This window comes from Marmota flaviventris, chromosome 1, assembly GCF_047511675.1.
Source record: "Marmota flaviventris isolate mMarFla1 chromosome 1, mMarFla1.hap1, whole genome shotgun sequence".
NCBI lineage: Eukaryota > Metazoa > Chordata > Mammalia > Rodentia > Sciuridae > Marmota > Marmota flaviventris.
Window position 1 is genome coordinate 150,529,137 of NC_092498.1, and position 18,000 is coordinate 150,547,136.

At 42.3% G+C, this 18,000-nt stretch overlaps 1 protein-coding gene across 6 annotated transcripts in view; it reads right to left on the bottom strand.

Moving 5' to 3' along the window:
* Cabin1 (calcineurin binding protein 1) overlaps nucleotides 1-18,000 on the bottom strand; it is a 138,045-nt gene that overhangs the window by 73,607 nt on the left and 46,438 nt on the right. For all 6 annotated transcript variants that reach the window (XM_027923205.2, XM_071617540.1, XM_071617554.1 and 3 more), the window contains 6 exons: nucleotides 14,689-14,804; nucleotides 9,340-9,501; nucleotides 8,321-8,527; nucleotides 7,952-8,097; nucleotides 4,432-4,693; nucleotides 2,822-3,082 (listed from right to left, as the gene is read on the bottom strand). In XM_027923205.2, coding sequence (XP_027779006.2) covers nucleotides 2,822-3,082; nucleotides 4,432-4,693; nucleotides 7,952-8,097; nucleotides 8,321-8,527; nucleotides 9,340-9,501; nucleotides 14,689-14,804 — 1,154 coding nt within the window. The remainder of the gene's footprint in view (nucleotides 1-2,821; nucleotides 3,083-4,431; nucleotides 4,694-7,951; nucleotides 8,098-8,320; nucleotides 8,528-9,339; nucleotides 9,502-14,688; nucleotides 14,805-18,000) is intronic.

Below are 18,000 nucleotides of genomic sequence, written 5' to 3' on the forward strand. Positions count from 1 at the left end.
CCTTTGTGCCCCTTTCCTGGCACCCACAGAAACTGAGACTATATATCTGTCTTTACAATGAACTAGGCATGCCCTAAGGTAAAGACTAGGTAGGATTTCCTATCTGTAATCCAGCCCCAGGGAAGAGCAAGGTCTTCATAGGTCTCAAGAACCTTTGCCTGTAGGATTCAGGACAGGTAAACAGGCAGAACAATGAATCAGATAAGGTTCTGTGCTTTCTACTACATTCCTTAATTTACAAATAGGTGAAGTCAGTTGCCTAAAGTCCCACAGCTAGGAAAGCTCAAAGCCAGGTAAAACCCAGGTCTGTCCTGTCTTCTGCCCTCTGCTGCTCCTACATAAATGATACACCACAAGCAGACACACCTCCACAGTCAGCTTGATAATGTGGGTATAATGTAGCTCCTGCCTGTAGTACAGATAGCATATCTATAGCATGGATATCCCAGGGCCTGAGAACTGCTGGCACCTCAGACCCTGACTAGCAGGCTTCTGCATATACCAAAGATGGTTTTCACTTAGGTGACAAGCGTCTGCTGGTCCAGGCCCTGGTAGCATTTTCAAGGGGGCATACCAGACAGAGAGGGCTCGCACCCAGAGTGCTCCACTTCTAGCCTATGGATTCCAGAGAAATTGGCTCAGCAACTCCATTTTTAATTGTAGGAAACCATCCATAAATATCCAGGTGGCCAAACTTGGAGGAGGGCAAAGTGTTTAAGAGGCAAGTAAAGTTTTTGAATCAAGGTTCCACATCAGAGGAACCAAGGCATTTCATTTTCAACAGAGCAGGGTTAAGTTCTTCACAGAAATGTCATTTATAAAACAAGATATACACATGCATCAACTGATTCAAAGTTACAGATACATTGGAATGCCCCTGGAATGAACTCTGCACCTGCAATCCTTCAAGCCAGCCCAGTGTACTGGAGAAGGGTGATCCATATAACTGGGGCCTTAATTCCTCATTTGGAAGTCCCTGGGCCCCCTGAGGCCATCATCCTGCTTGGTCACTGGCTCTACTAGACAGAAGCAGAGTCCAAAACTCAAAAGAAAAAACCATGGAGAGTTGATATCATCTTTGTGAAATCCAAGTCACTTTCCCCCACCCTCCACCTCCACTCTAGCCAGGGCCAGTTCTGCCCAGAGGTGTCACATATCAGTTAGAGGCCTGGTGGGATCTGGCCCAGCTCCCTTTCTCTCCTGCTGGTAATTTAGGGTGAGTCACATTTCTTCCCTGGACCTCAGCCTTCTCCTCTGCAAAGTTATAGTTCCTCCAAAGCACTCAGTGCCTAGTAGATCGTGTGAAAGTACAGTGAAGAGGGAAGGAGTTGGCCACTGCTGAAAAAGCATTCAATAGGAAGCTTTACTCTCTATACTTAAGAATATCTGGCCTCCTAATAGCCACTATATAAACACTTCACAGCAACTTTTAAAAATTAAGATTTTTTTTTTTTTTGTCTGCTCACAGGATTAGCAATTGTGTAAAAAGCAAGTTCTAGCATGACTGGGGAGAAAAACAAGTTCATCAATCAGTATAACCTGTCAGGGTAACTGGACACTGTTGCTCAAAATGTTAAAAGACCCAGCAATTCCACCTTTGAACTTTAGCCCTTGGAAATATTCATTAAGTGCTCTCTGATACAAGTACAGGAACATGTCCTAAGAAGTGGAGGGGAAGCCAAACCCATTAAGAAGGCACTGCATAGATAAACAAATGCCCAGCCCAACCATGGGGCACTAGAACAGGCAGGGAAGCTCACCATACCTTCAACTACATCTTGTCCAAAGAACTCAGAAAATGTTATTAAGTATCTACCTACATATTGATTAAAAAAAAATAGGACATACAGGGACATGCCCAAACTGTTAATAGGGATTATTAAAATGGGGCAGGTGTTAATATCACTGGGGACTTTCATGTTTTATATACTTGTGAATTGTCTGATTCCCTTTAAAAAGAAAATAAAAACATGACTACATGTTAATTTTATCATGGGGGGAAAAACACATGAAGGTAGAAAAAGGATTAGTAAGCAGTAAATTCTACCTTAATTCTAAAAAACTTGCTGGGCATGTTAGCAGTCTCAGGAAGGGCAAAGCTAACATGTTCAGGGGAAGTTTGAATCCTGGGTTAAGCCAAGCATGTCTGGATCTCCACCCACATCTTTGGTTTCCTCCCCTACAAAATGCACTGGTCACAGCTGCCTGGCCTGCCCCTCAAGACTACCTACCATGAGCAACAGTAAGAGCATTCATCAGAGGTACACTGGAAATCAAAAAAGAAAATCCCAGCAGTTCAAAAACAAAAACTGCTTTTCTCTTGAGAAGCAGTGAGAAAAAAAACAAATCTGGGGTAAAGAGCAGACTGTTCACCCTGGCTCAACTTTGCCAAGCTGGGTATCCCAGACATAGGCTGGGACCTCACTGGGCCTTGGATGTCTCATATGCACCTGGAAGACAGAGTGTCTGTACTCCCCCTGCCGGGCTATACTCCCCCTTGGCACCAGAAGACATTGAACTTTACTGACTGTCATCACCAAGGTCAAGCTCTTCAAACCTGTGGGTGCTAATGAGAAAGGATTTTTTTTTTTTCCTGAGAGATGAGAACAATCGCACGTTCTTCCAGAAAGGATGGTAAGCACCCTTAGAAAAAGAGAAGAAAGGCTGCTTTAATTTAATTGCACATAAAACTGCTGAACACAGAGAAGTTTCCAGTGGGTTTGCAGGAGAGTCACTGAGATTGTGAGCCCCATCCCCAAGGAGACAGAGAGACCAGCCCATCCCTGCCCTGACTCCCAACCCTGAGCCAACATGGTGTCACCTCCAGGGCCTCCATGGCCAGCTCAGGTGGGTTGTGGTAGTGGATCTTCTTGGGGTAGCGGGCAGCCTCCTCATGCAGATAGTGGCTAGCCTGCCTATAGTGCAGCAGATAGACGGCTGGTGACTGCTGCTGCTTCTCAGCCACCTTGCCTAGCATATAGTGGATCAGCCATTCCTCTTCATCACCATCGCCCTCACAGTGAGCTGCCGATGTAAAACAGTGCCTGGCTGTCTCCAGCATGCTGTCTCTCCGGCCCTCCATCTGTAACAAGTCCCAAGAGCATAGGCCTTAGGCACAAGGATTGAACCTACCCTGGAATCATGCTTTTTCCAATATTAATTCAGTTGATTTGTTGACAAAATTTATATTCCTCTCAACAACCCTGAGACCAGACTGTTGTCAGCATTTCCCAGCTGATGACAATGAGACATGAAGAGCCTTGGGGATTCCTCACAAGTACACATAAAGTAAGGTGCAGAACTGGACTTAAATTAAGGGTGCCTCTCACCAGTGTAAGGTCCTTTCTTATGCCCTCCCGCTGCAGCTCTTAACAGTTTATGAATTTGTGAAGTATCCACTGACCCCCTCTAAGGTTCCTATCTATGATCTATGTGGCTGCAGTAAGGACTTGAACCTGCAAAGGGGAAAGAGTAGAGGGCTGGGGCTGCTATCGCCAGAGGGAAGAACCAGGCCAACGGCAATTGTGGCATGTCACTGACAGTCTCAGAATGTTGGGCACAATGACAAAAGCTCATCCTCCAGGGCAGAGGGGCTTTCAGAGGATTTCAGTGGCACAACTGTGGGCTGAGACTCTCATTCAGTCCTCCAACAATCCCATGATAGTGTTAACAATGCCATCATCTTTTTTTGAATTTTGATTAAAGATGAACACTGCAGAACTTAAGGCTTAGCAACATCTATCCAACCAGCAGTTCTCTTTCAGCACACTGCTTTCCTGGGAGACCTTTTTGGGCCAGGGTACCTTACTTCTGTACTAGTCTAAACATGTCAGTTTGAGGGCTGGGGATGCAGTTCAGTGGTAGAGTATCTGCTTACCATGTGTAAGGCCCCAAGTTTGATACCCAGCATCACCAAAACACCAAAACCAAAACCAAAAGTCAGTATGGTTCCTTTGCTTCCTTTTCAAGGAGGCCAGGGTTACCTGCTGAACAGAGACCTCAGGCTAGACCCAGCATCTCCCACTAAGGGTGCTCCTTACCAAAAGAGACTTAAAAAATCCCAACACATGGTCAAGAATTTTATAAGGACCCAATAAATTCCTTTGAGGAAAAAGGGAAGAGATACTTTCCTTCAGTTGGCTACCACCTCTCGCCCTACCAATTAACTACTCTCAAACTGATGACTGACAAGTCAGGTCACAATAGTCTGTCCCTGAACTTGCCTGCACTGGATTGGGTGTCTAAAAACCAAGGGGACAAGTTATCATTATGTATGGTATGGCTTGAGCCTCCTGGGAATAATCACTCCTGAACTCCTGGCTTGAATGTGAAGACAGGCACAAAGAATGTCTGGAAAAGAATTTTGTAGTCCTGAGGGCACTCTGGTCAGACAGAAGGATGACAAGGCCCCTTTGCTTAGCTGGTCCTCACCTGCTGCACAAGCTCAGGAGGCAGCTCCGCTTTCCATTGCTTCAACTGGCGTGAAGCGAATGAGTGCAAGGCATAGGACATGGTGCCATACTCAATCCACAGGGACAGGTTAGAGCTGTCGATCTCCAGGGCCCGCCTGAAGCAGTTCAGGACAGGTGTGGCATGTTTCCAGATTGGTCCATCACTCTTCAGCTCATTGGAGTTCAACTTATCCTGAATGCGACTGGCCCGGGCCAGAGCCATGCCTGCCCAGGAATCAAACCTGGAGTGGGTGACAAAAAAAGCACAAGCTAAGACCACCATTGCCCTGATAGTAGGGCAGTTATGATGGCTCTGAGGGTAGGCAGATAGGCACTGTGGACACTGTACTACCGTAACACTAGAGCTCAAAGCCCAAGATCATGATTTGGACCAGCCACGTCTCAAAGTCTCAGTTCCTATATCATGACATATATCTAAGAAGATCTATCTCAAGAGAAAAGCTGCGAGTTGTTGAAAGATAAAATGTATAAGTCCTTCTATAATTCACAGGCACTCAATGACTGCTTTACTGGATGGGCTCTTGGACTTTGCTGCCCTCTGTTTCCCTGAACTGAGGAGGAATAGCTCTCGTGGAAAGAAACAGGGGCGCTCTGCAAAGCATCAAAAAAGGGCCCAGTCAAAGTGATGGGGAAACTTTCAGCAGGTGTCATAGTCCCTCCTCCTACATAGGCAGAGCCTGCATCAACATACTTACCAAACAAGAGCACAGTCACCAGCCACTCCTCTCCCTGTTTTCCCTCTGGGACCCTGAGCAGACTCTGACCTTTCCAGCTCAGTTCCCAGCAGTAAAACAAAGAGTGAGGGGGAATATGTGATGGCTGAGCCCCTATTATTCTGAGATCATCTATCTGAAAGAAACTAAGGGTGAGAATGTAGAAACCTCTCTGCGAGGATAATCAGTTACAAAGACACCAAGACCAAGATAATTTATGGGCTCTTAACAGAGTTTGGAATTTTCTGAATGCTAGATAGACAACAAAAAAAGGAACTAGAAGGATGAAAGAAGTTACTCTCCCATATGCCAACAATTCTTGACCACCACAGCTAAAGTTAGCTACTATGACTTTAAAAAGGGTTAATTGTCTTCCTGAACTATTTAATAGTTTACCATATCTCCAAGATGTTGTCAAGGAACCTTGTGAGTTCAGATGTACTTTCACTGCACTTCAGTACCCAAGGAGGAAACTGTATTAATGAAGGAAACAGAAAAAGACAGAAGGCTCACTGGGGTAAGGAGGACAGCAAAGACAAAGGCTTCATCCCTCATTCCATTTGAGGGGCTCCTGAGAGTAGCTCTTCCTCTTTAGGGACCTGGGGACCCAAGGCTACCATGTCTTCCCTTCCTCTGCTTATATCACCCTGGAAGAGGGTGGGGCTAGGTGTCAAACTCCCCTTCACTAGGACTAGTTTCTTTCAATTTCCAGTATGTTTTCTGTATTCCATTTGTCCTCACCTTGAAAAAAGAGCCCACATCACAATACTGCCTATGTGGTTACATAGAACCAACATAAAAACCAGTATCTCTTATCACAAAGTAATCAAAAGCAGAAGCATATCATCAGGACAACTGAAAATGTTTAAGTGTCCCACCTAGAGCCATCTTCTGATGTGAGTATCTGACCCTGGCAGTGCAGTACATGCCCATACTCTAGAAATACTGATTTACAGGGACACTGAGGGGCCTGAGGGCCAATGATGTGAACTTGGGGGTGGGGGTAGAATGTCAGCTCTGACTTATGCAGGGCAGGCCTGATGCCAGCACAGGATACAGAGTTATCTCCTTGGCAATGGAGATAAGTTGTACTAGTACTACTTTCATTTTCCCCCTCCCCAAATGGTGCTGTGACCAATTTGGGCTACCTCCAGTTTAGCAAAAGCAAAAAGAAAGGTCAACACAAAGGAAGGAAAAAACTGTTACCAGTATTTGTTCTCATAGACTCTGTTTCCGGATAAGAACCTCCAACACTATAATCATGACCCTATTATCCACCCAGCTGACTGTTATGGGCTTCACCCCTACCCAACAAGCTCAGAAGACTTTAATAAGGGAAAAAAAAAAACACAAAACTGTATCCAAACTTCCACATTAGTTAGACCAGAAGCCACAAGTCTCCCCTGGCACCTGTCTGTTAGGGCCAGAATGAAGAAGGCGAAGGGCTGAGGCTCAGGACCAAGATAGGTTCCTTCTTGGCTGTGGGGCCAGCTTTCAGAGACCCCTCCTCTGTAGCAGGTAGACTTAGTGGGTTGATACCCTCCGATAAGGTGGTATGCAAATTGGAGGGAGGTATGGTTGAGACTTTGCAACTCTCATTTCAGTGATTAAGGGCTTGTCACATGAGAGAAGCTACATGAAGTGCCTGCCGCCCCAAGGTTGGTAGGTTTTACCATACTTTACAGATGGGGCAGCAGCAGTACAGAGGAGATGATCCCTAGTAACACAGTGTATCACACAGTGAGCATTCAGCCAGTGTTAATGGAAGTCTGTGCCACTACAATGGTATACAGCCCCCAGAGAGGATATCCAGGGCTCTAAGTACACAGTCCCTTGCCTGGAAGGAACCACAGACTGAGCAAAAGGGGCCCAATAAGGACTATTCCCATAAGCTATGGAAGTCTTACAAATTGGCTTTACCACTCAGATCCCAACCCCTTCTCCCCCTTGGTCAGGTGGAATCCATTGAAATTCTCAGGTTTCCCAAGTGAGAACAGTTTTGTGCTTATAGTTAAGGACAGCTACTATGGGCTAGCCTCTGAGTACCACCAGGAAGCCTGTCTACAGACATAATACCTTCAGAGGCTGATCAGCCACAGAGGGTGGTCTTATGTTAACTGTGACACAAGGCTTACCTCCTAGGTGCGCCAGCCATGAGAAGGTATCAAGTGCACTTGACTTCATGAGTAGAGCAGGGCCTTTAAGGATGTTCAGGCCAATCACATTTTAAGAGAAAGTTAAGCAAGGCTTCTTGGGAAGAAAGCACAAGTCTCACACATACAGAGCTCTCCTACATGCATCAGGTGACAACCACTACTGCCAATGATGCCCTGAGTCTCATCAAGGAAAGAGAACTTCAGTTTGAGTTTTTCCTATTACCCTCTCTACCCCAAGAAAACAACCATAATTAAAGAACCTGCAACAGAAACACTTAAGGGTACATATAACCCAACTTCCTGGGGCCTGAAACCAGAAAGGAAGCAGCACAAAACAGCACCTCCTTGTCTCACACACCAAGGCCCAAATTATACTTTGGACCTTCTCTGACGCCCTGTCCCTTTCAGGGAAAGAAGCCTTCTGTCCTGTTCTTTTTATGGAGAACCTACTTTTCTAATAACTGTAGTGTACTAAACTACCTTCTTATTTCTTTTCCCTGGCCCCCTTGTTGTGAGCAGGGAAACTCCAAACTGGCCTCCTGAAGATCTGGCTGAGCCAGTCACCCCAACCCTCTGGGTAGCCAGCCTGGCCCTAGCCCAAATTACCCACCTGTTAGGGCAGATGCAGATGTCATGCATGTAGAATTTGATGGCCTTGGACTGCTCCTTGTTTTTGAAATGATAATCAGCCAGGAGGTAGTAGAGTTCATTTACTACTGGAGGAGAGGGGTCAGCCCCTTCTGGGAGGCAGGGCACCTACCAGGTAAGAGAGTAAGTATAAGAGGAGGTGGCCTCAGCTGTGCCCTATAAGCCCAGGACTGCTTGGTCCTATCAACACATGACAGATCCCTGGCTTCTCCTAACCCTGGCATCTTATGCACAGCAGGAAAGAAACCAGGGCATACAGGTAGCAATGTTGGAGGGGAGGAATGTGATATGGCCCCATAACCCCCACCTCCTTGTATCTACTGAGGCCCACCTCAGATGATGTCCCCTCAATGTAAGCAGAGACTTTGTCTAGGCTCAGTGCTGGCCTCTCTGTACGGGGCACAATGGTAGCAATTCTTTTCAGGAGATTGGCCAAATCAGCAGATACAGTGCTGGTCTTGTAGCTGTCAAATTCAGGAAGGGTCTTGGGCTTAAAATACTCAAACATAAACAGGGCATCCTCCCATATAAGATCCACCTTGAAAAAAGACAGAAGGCAGATTCATATTACACTCAGAGTAAAGAAAAAAGTTTCTCCATAGATATGCATTATGACCAATGTAAATAAGGTCACAATATATTAAAGGGTCTATAACAAGTCCCCATTACACTTCTTAAAATCTGCACACCAAGTGTAATCCTTAAATTCAAGTGTTTGAAAAGTATAAGCCTAGTTTTTATAAAGACAAATATTTTAACTGAGGATTATGCTCTGTGAGATCACATGGCTCAGCCAGAGGGTGGGTTCTATCATAAGTGGGGGCCTGGGGCCAGCCACTGACCCTCTCTGTACCACAGCTGCTCCCTCAGTCATTTGGTTGACGAAAACTGAGTGCTGACTCCGGATAGTTTTAAAGGCAGGAACCAGAGTGGAGACCCTAGCCTAAGGAACTCATATTTTAGAGGACAAAATTCCTAAGATTAGAGAAAAACTGACAGTATTGAGGAACCATGAGCTAATAACCCAAGAGTGCTTTAAAAAAAAGGAGAGAGAGAAAGAAAAACCTCTAAGGAATTATTCATATCCAAGTTACAAATAAATCTACAGAGAATTGCAACACTACATTTTTGAATCTTTGTCAACATTTATGAGGACACCATTTTTTGGAAACTCTTTATCCTTTAATCAAAGGACATCATAAGGTCCTCTTGTACTCTTCTTGCAACTTGTACTGGGACTGTGGAGCTGAGTATAACAAATCTGACATGTTTCAAAAGAGCTTCTGCTTCCCTGGAGCCCCACTCTTCATCAGAGCTGCCTCCTTCCCAGGCCTGTGGTGGCAGACTTACCTGCTGGGCTGAGTGCTCCTCTAAGTACCTGGCCTTGCTCTTCTTGCTAGGGAAGCTGTACAGGCAGTAGAAGCACTGCTCCAAGGCTGTCTCCAGCTCCTCCTTATAGGGGTGTGTGTCTTCAGAAGTGGAGGCAGCAAGTTCCTTTTGGAGAACTTGCACCTATGGTGAGTAGAAAGAGATGCCTGGAAAAGTGGCCTGCTGCCAGAGCCTCCCTGTCATAGAAGGATCTCCCCGGAGAGATCCAAACTCTTTCAACCTAAGGAGGCAATGTTTGTTGAGTCCCTACATGACCTGATTCCAAAAGACTTGCTTTCTAGAAAAGACCTGTTATCCTAATGGGGTTATCTGGACCAGTTCTGGCAGCAGCCTCCTCCCATTGGGTTTGCTGAGCTGCCTTCTTTCCAAATACCCAGTTTCCACCAACTACTAGAAGAAAATATTATACTCCATTTATTTAGCTGTACATTTCCTAAATGAATTATTTACTTAGCACCTTTTTTTCCTAGGCAGTGAAACACAGTCCTGCTTTTAAGAAGTTAAGGTTCCAATGGAGATAATGGAGTTAAATATTTAAAACAAGTAAGTGTAAGAACATAATCCCATTAGGGTTGAGGGAATCTCCTTCAGACAAAATATTTGTGAGGATCAGATAGAATGTGAATAATATAGTAAACAAGTTGTACCTATAGATATGAGATCCTATGGCTATTGAACTTTTAGTAAACAGGCATTCTTTCCAAGTATCTATGAAATTTTACCAAAACTAGATAAAAAACAAGACTCATAAAATACCAAAAGATAATACAGACCACATCCTCTAAATGTAATTCAATAAACTTAGAAATCAATCATATAAAAATAGCAACCACAAAATATAAAAATTTCTGGATGTACCTAAAAATGTATTGAGGGAAAACTTATATACATATATTATACTTCAATACATATATTAGGAAATTAGTATTAAAATAGCATTGTACTCAATAAAGAAACAACAGAGTATCCCAAAGAAAATAAAAAGATAATAATATAAATAGATAATATTAAAGTGGTAATTAGTGAACTAGAAAGTAAAGAAAAAAACAGATCCAGGAACTAACAGGTTATAGTTTGAAAACATTAATATAGACCTCAGGAAAAGACTGAGGCAAACATCATGAACAGTTTTATATTAATATTATAATATTATGATATTAATATAAAACTGTTATATTAATTATATTAATAAGTAGACCCTATTCTGAAAATATAATTGATTTGAGAAAAAATCTAAACGGATCTATATTCACTAAAGAAATCGAGTTTTAGTTTAGATCTGTGTTGAAGGCTTTATTTAGAGACTGCATCTTATCGCACTGAGTTGCTTAGGGCCTTGCTGAGTTGCTGAGGCTAGCTTTGAACTCGAAATCCTCCTGCCTCAGCGGCTGGGATTACACCCATGTGGTACCATGCCCAGCTTAGTAGTTCTTTTTATAGGAATCCACACTAGAGAAATTCTCACAAATACACATAAACAACTTGGTGGATGTTAACCTCCAAAATGGATAAATAATAATGCCATCACAATCCATAATGCCATAATACCATCATTAAGAGAATGATAATCTATTTATAGACAAAATGATACAATGTCTAGGATTTGCTTCAAAACAATGTGGGATGGGAGTAGGTGGGGGAATGGCAATGCATTATAAATAAATAATTACTTTTCAGTGCTCAGCCTCTTGGAGTGTACTATACTATTACTTCTATTTTATTGTTTGGAAATTTCCATACTAAAAAGTTAAAAATAATTCAGATGCTCACACAATATATGATCCTATAAAGCAACTGAAATGAATAACCCAACATTACTTATTAAAATGAATAAACCATTGATTTTTATCAATGTGGAGATATCTATGTGTTGAAATTAATAAAAGCAAGCTGCAAGAGATTATAAACCATATATTTTGTACTTAAAAATTTAAAAATCGTGCAACTATATGTTGTTTAGTAATGTGCAAATACGTAATAATTAAGCATAAAAACCTGGACTACAAAGATACACACCAACTTTAATAAAGTAAGCAAGAGAGGGAAATGAATATATGTTACCCATCCTATAACTTTCTATTTTCATTAGAAGACAAGTTTGCAGCAAATAGTAGATTATTAATATGCATACAATCTGGGTAGTGGTATGTGGGACACAGTATAAAAGGGAACACCCCAGAAAGTAGTAAAGGCTCCACAGGAGAGGGGCTATCTGAGCTGGATGTGGATGAATAGATAAGAATTCCTCAACCCAAACAGAACATAGAATAAGAAATGCTAACTCTAGCTAGGCATGGTGGTACACACCTATAATCCCAGAGATTTGGGAGGCTCAGAGAGGAAGATAACAAGTTCAAGGCCAGCCTAAGCAACTTATCCAAGGACCTGTCTCAAAATAACAAATAAAAAGGGATGGAAATGTAGTTTAGTGGTAGAGCACCCCTGGATTCAATTCAAAGTACTGGGGTGGGGGTTGGAGGAGAGCTAACTCCAGAAAAGACGGGATACAAGAGAATTTCAGACTATTTCTACTCTAAGAGAAAATAATCCACACAAAGGGTCTCTCTGATGTTGGTCCCCAAAACACTTTCAAGACAGTCTTTTACCTACAGATCATGAATCTGAGATAAACTCCACAGCACCTATGATGAGTGCTCAGGCAGCACTTCTGGATAAATGAATAAGTGTCTATTTTATTCTCTCGCTGAAGAAATATCACTGGGACAGAAATCTACGTCAGGCACTGCTCAACCCCTAGGGATACTTCAGACAGCAAGACAGAAAAGGTCCTGGACTCAGGGATGCAATCTAGTTGGTGAGGGGCATGCAACACAAAAAAATAGCAAGGTATCCAGCTGTAGGGGCAACAGAGAATGGAGGAACTGGGGAAGGCTGCTTCAAAAGAAGGAAAGGACCAGCCAGTCATGTGTGACCCACGAGAGAGTGGCAGGCAGAAGGCATGGGGTTGAGAGTGGGGAGTCAGAGGAATCTCAAGTTGGACCCTGGGCACAAAAATTAGGAAGTACAAACAAAACACAAGTGTACTCATATCACTTCTACTCTCTTAAATTCAACTGGCAGATACTGGCAGCTACAATTCACATTCTTCCAAAAAAAGACAGAGATTGAGTAAACTGTCAATAGGACCACATGCTGGCCCCTTTAGCCTTCTCTTCTCTATCAGCACCACTCCTACCCAAGGCCAGCCTACAAAGGTAGTAAAGTAACTCACTCTTCCAATTTGAATAAGGTGACTTTGTGGAAGCAATGTCCCTATACTAGGCAACTGTCAGAGGAAAGAAAGAAGGGGGCCAATTCCTGGGTATCAAAACAGATTCCACCTGGCATAAATCTTCGCAAAATGATCCTGGAGCATAAAGACATCCCAGGGTGAGCACACAGGCCCTTGGAGCTCACAGGGTAGGGTAGACACTCAGCCATCTGGAGCTGGGGCTGGAACCTGGGCCAGAGGGTTTCCTCACCAAGTCTCCACATCCTCAGCATGATGCTTTGCCAACTGAAAGGCCCTACACATACATGAGCTCTGTACATATGCTTAATCTCCTTCAACGTATTTATTAAATAAGAACCTACTCTGTATTGCCAGGAGCAGTGGTGCACGTATGTAATCCCAACCACTCAGGAGGCTGGCAAGGTGCTAAGTAAATCAGTGAGATCCTGACTCTAAATAAAATACGAAATAGGGCTGGGGATATGGCTCAGCGGCCAAGTGCCCCTGAGTTCAATCACTGGTATCCCCTCGTCAAAAAAATAATAAGCTAATTTGTGCCAGGCACAGTACTAGGCACTTGGATCCAGTCGTGAAACAACTTACAAAATTCCCTATTTTTTCACAAGCTACATTTCAGTGGAGAAGACACACAACAAACATAATAAAGAAGCAAATTATATAGCATACTACCAGGTGATGAACTATGGGGAGAGTATAGAGCAGAGGAGGAAGGTACTAGGAAGGGAGGCTACAGCTGCAAAGAGGGTATGCTTGCTGAAAAGAAGGTAAAGAACAGGGGATGGCAAAATTCTTAAAGGACCATACAGTAAATATTTCAGGCTTTGTGGGCTATAAAGATTGTAATATATACTTGACTCTGCTACTGTACTGCAAACACAGCCATAGTTAATTTGTAAATGAGTGGATGTGGCTATGTCCCCAAAAAAACTTTAAAGAGACATTAGAGACTGGGTTGGATGCCTCTCCCTTGGCAAATCTAGAATACCTGATGCTCTGTAACTTGTCTGGTATTGCCAGGCCTCCCACTCAACAGAGAGCTTTGGGGACGGGGTTAATACTGCTTATCCTCAGTAACCCCAGAGAGCTACTACCAATAAATCACAGTTGGCAAGTTCAAGGAAGTCTGCTTATGGAGGCTCACTAAAGAATTACTGACTGAATAAATTAATAGTTATTGACTGAGCAATTATAACCTGGCATAACAAGTGGTATTGGCAAATAGGACTTCAAAGACTTTGGTGGTAATGGTGAATGCAGTGACTACTTTAAAAAAATTATTATGGCCTAGTTTTGTGTCCAACTAGTAACAGAATCAGCAATAACTAGTGGAACTAAATTCACCTGCTATTTAAAACCAGGTCTATAGTTCCCTGAGCCTCAGTTGCACAAGGGAACTGCTATAGTTTGGATTTTAAAAGAATTTTTTTAAAATTTTTTTTATGGTGCTGGGGATTAAACCCAGGGCCTCAATTAAACCCTTGCCTTGCGAGGCAAGCACTCTACCCCTAAGCCACATAGCTTAAATCTTGATTGTCACCTAAAGGCCCATGAATTGGCACTATTGGAAGGTGGTAGAAACTTTAGAAGGCAGGGCCTAGTGGGAGTAAATGCTACTAGGGGCATGCTCTTAATGAGGATTTCAGGACCCCAGCTTTTTCCTATCTTTCTTGTTGCTTTTCAGCTGCCATGAACAGGTTTCCTCTACTACATGCTCTTGCCATGATGTACCGCCTTGCCACAGGACCAAAAGCAATGGGACCATGTGACTCTGGACTGAAACCTCTGAAACCATGAGCCAAAATAAATCTTTCCTCCTTATAAGATGATTAGCTCAAGTATTTTGTCACAATAATGGAAAACTGACTAACATAGGAACCTTTCTGGCAAGTCTCAATAGTCACACACATAGAGAGAGTAGTCAAAGAAGCACAGTGGGCCCTCCTGCATGGAAAGGCCAAGCAAACTCAAGGGAGCCAACACAGCTCTGTTCCTCTTGGTACCCCCCAGCCCCATCCCAACCCTGTACTAATAGCCCATGGCCTGGGGAAACCACGCACATAGAATCGTAGCAGAGCCCCATCTGAATTGCAGCACCAGGACCTTCTTCCCAAGTATTCATGGGCTGTGTTGAGCAGCATGAGGGAGGAAGGGAGCATGGGCGTCTCTGACATTCCTAGAGAAGAACAGACCAACAGATACAAAGTTAGCAGGAACAGGTAGAACTGCACACAGGTTGAAGGCTCTCTCTACTTTGGGGGCTTTTTTGTCTTTACAAAAGTGGCCACAGAATTTCTTACTTTCCTTTATTTTCTTGTTTTTAAATAAGAATGATTTGATTTGCTTTACTAAAACATGCATATCAAAAAGCAATTCAAATCATACAGGAAAGTATAAAGAAGGAATGCTTCATTTACCAAAATACCAACCTCTAAGGATGAACCAATGTTGACATTTGGGACAAATAATTTATAATAATGGAACTCATAGTACCATTTCCTAAAATGTCTTATCTTTAGACATGCCTGAATATTATAGGAAAAAAAAAAAAAAAAGGAAAACAGAAGGGGGAAAAAAACCCTGAATTTCAGTTAAATATTTGGTTACCAATAGAATTATTATTAGTTTCTTAAAGAACTTCACTATTTTTGAAACTCTAGGCCATAATCTATTAGTGTCTTATGACTTGCACTTTTAGAAGGGATTGAGACAGAACATATCAGAACAGAAAATATCAGAAGGTATTACTCAGGAGAAAAAACTTTCTTTCCTGAGATTTGCTTGGTACTTTTTATTATTGGTTAGCACCAGTCAAAAAAGTAAAAGCACTGGTTTGAAAAAAGGTCAGGTCATCATTAAGTTTAAGCAAGTCATTTTTTTCTTTTTTTTGCTCTAAACCCAATAGGCACTGACCTATTTCACTTTTTTTTTTTTGGAGACAGGGTCTTGCTAAATTGCCAAGGCTGTCCTCCGACTTTTGACCCTTCTGCCTCAGCCTCTAAGTTGCTGGGGTGACAGGTATCACTGTGCTCTGCTAGTCACTCCAATCCTCTGAGGGTCTACATAGATCAGTGAGGGTTACATAAGATCAGTGATTCACTTTATAATACTTCCTCCTCTCCCTACCTTTCAGTTTTGTTTCATATGTTTTCTATAACCATTCCAGGTTTATAACATTTCCATTCTTTTCTACAACCACACTTAGCCCAGTTGTTTTCTCTCAACACCAATTTTAAATGGACTCAGTGCTCCTCACAAATCCCTTCCTATGAATTAGCCACTCTGACTAAGAAGTGCTCATGCGAGCTGGAGCTCCTGTTTATAAACGTCTCATTATCTCTGTAATTACAAACAACTTGGCTAGATATCTTAGGCCACATATTTTTTTCCTGAGGAACTGGACAGACATATACATTAACCCAACTGCATTGACTGAAGTTATAGAGAAATCTAAAATGAGCCTAATTTTTTATCCCATGAAGACAATAATTACTTATTCAGCTTAGAAACCAAAATAATCTTTATCCTTTCAGTAGATGATTAACCAGGATGTATTTGATGTGGCTTGCTATATATTAATTTCTCTTGGTATCTACTGTACACTTGGAATCTTAAGATTCAATTTTTACTACATTTACAGATACTATCTTATATTGGACATTAGGAGGGTTGCTCCTCCTGTTCCATTGCCTAAGTCTTTCCACTGGGGGCACTACTTATCCTTATATTAAACCCCAATCCCTGTTCTCCACCTCTATCATCTTTCAATGCTTTTGAGTTCTTCACTGCATTCACTTGTTCATTTTGGTCATATTCATTCTGCTCCTTGCCATTTGGGTTTTTGAATTTATAATAGTGAGATTTGGTTTGCAGAGTTTTCTTTTAGTTCTTCAATTTCCTTTTTACCTCATTGTTTATCAGCTCAAATTTTCTAATTATTTTCTTGGACGAACCATATACAGAGATTCTGTCTCTCTTCCTTAGAGATACATTCTCTGCCAGGATGAATACATCAGTTTTTTTGGTAGGCTACAGTCACTCTTTTCTTTTTGTTCCCTCAGTCCTTTGTGGGGGTGGTTACAATATGTTAGTACACTTACCATGTCATTTCTTTTTGTCCTGCTCAAGGTCAGCCTGGGCAATTCCTCTAGACTCAGAGTTCTAATATATCATGGACGAATTAGCTAAACCTTCTCCTTAAAGCTACAATTTTAATTCTCCTTCTATGTCTGCAGAGACAGACACTGCTCACCTTTAGGGTCTGCTAGAGCTAGAGACTCACCTCACCTGAAGTTACACACTTCTCACTGAATGTGTAGTCACATTCAATGACTAAGTGAGATGAGAGTATAAAGGCCAGGCTACCTCAGCTCAGGCAGGACAGTTCTGATGGGCAACTGTCATCCAGAACTCCCTGCCAGGTTGGCCAAGGCTCTGTCAGGCCTGCATCACAATTTGACTTCTCCCTCCACCCACTTCTGCTTCTTCCTGTCCTACTTTTTGCACATATTAATCCCTAATAAATCTTATTACAGCGCTCAATATGTGTGTGGGCAACCTCTGCATCTCAAACCACCTCACTCCTGCTAAGAGTTTAGTGTGTGACAATGGCCTCACCACACATTCAGAAGTGTTTTATCCCTGAGCTCTTTCCTTCATCTTAGCCTGCTAAAGCCAGTGCAATATGGAGGGGCTTCTCTATCAGTCCACTCTCTACAAATTAGAGAAAATTAATATTTCCCAGAATTTGATCAATTTACCATCTTTCCTCAGTTTACCTAAATTGGGGCAGAGGGAACAGAGCCACGTGTGCTGTCAGTCCACCCAGAATTTTTGTCTCTTTCTTTGGCATACTTTCCAAAATTGGAGGCATATTGACTCTTCCTCTTTCCTTGTCTACTTCCTAGAAGGTTCTTTTTTTTTTTTTTAAGACTGTTTTTGTTTGCATAATTAATTTTGAGGGAAAGGGAAAATCTCAATATAGAAGTTTTCTTGTATTATCTTTTTTTTTTAAGAGAAGAGAAGAGAGAAAGAATTTTTTTAATATTTATTTTTCAGTTTTTGGTGGACACAACATCTTTATTTTATTTTTATGTGGTGCTGAGGATCAAACCCAGCGCCCCGCACATGCCAGGCAAGTGCGTTACCACTTGAGCCACATCCCCAGCCCTTCTTGTATTATCTTTAGAAAAATAATAAACATTTATAGTTATAAATCTTTTACTTTTTCACTACTAAGATTTTATTTGGAAAATAAAAAGGTATTGTTTAGTCAAGAGCTCTAAAGATGTTCATTTCCAGAAATTTATGCTAAAAAAGTAAAATGAGCGAAAGAAAAAGGGTATACATGAAGTGTTCCCCACAGTATGACC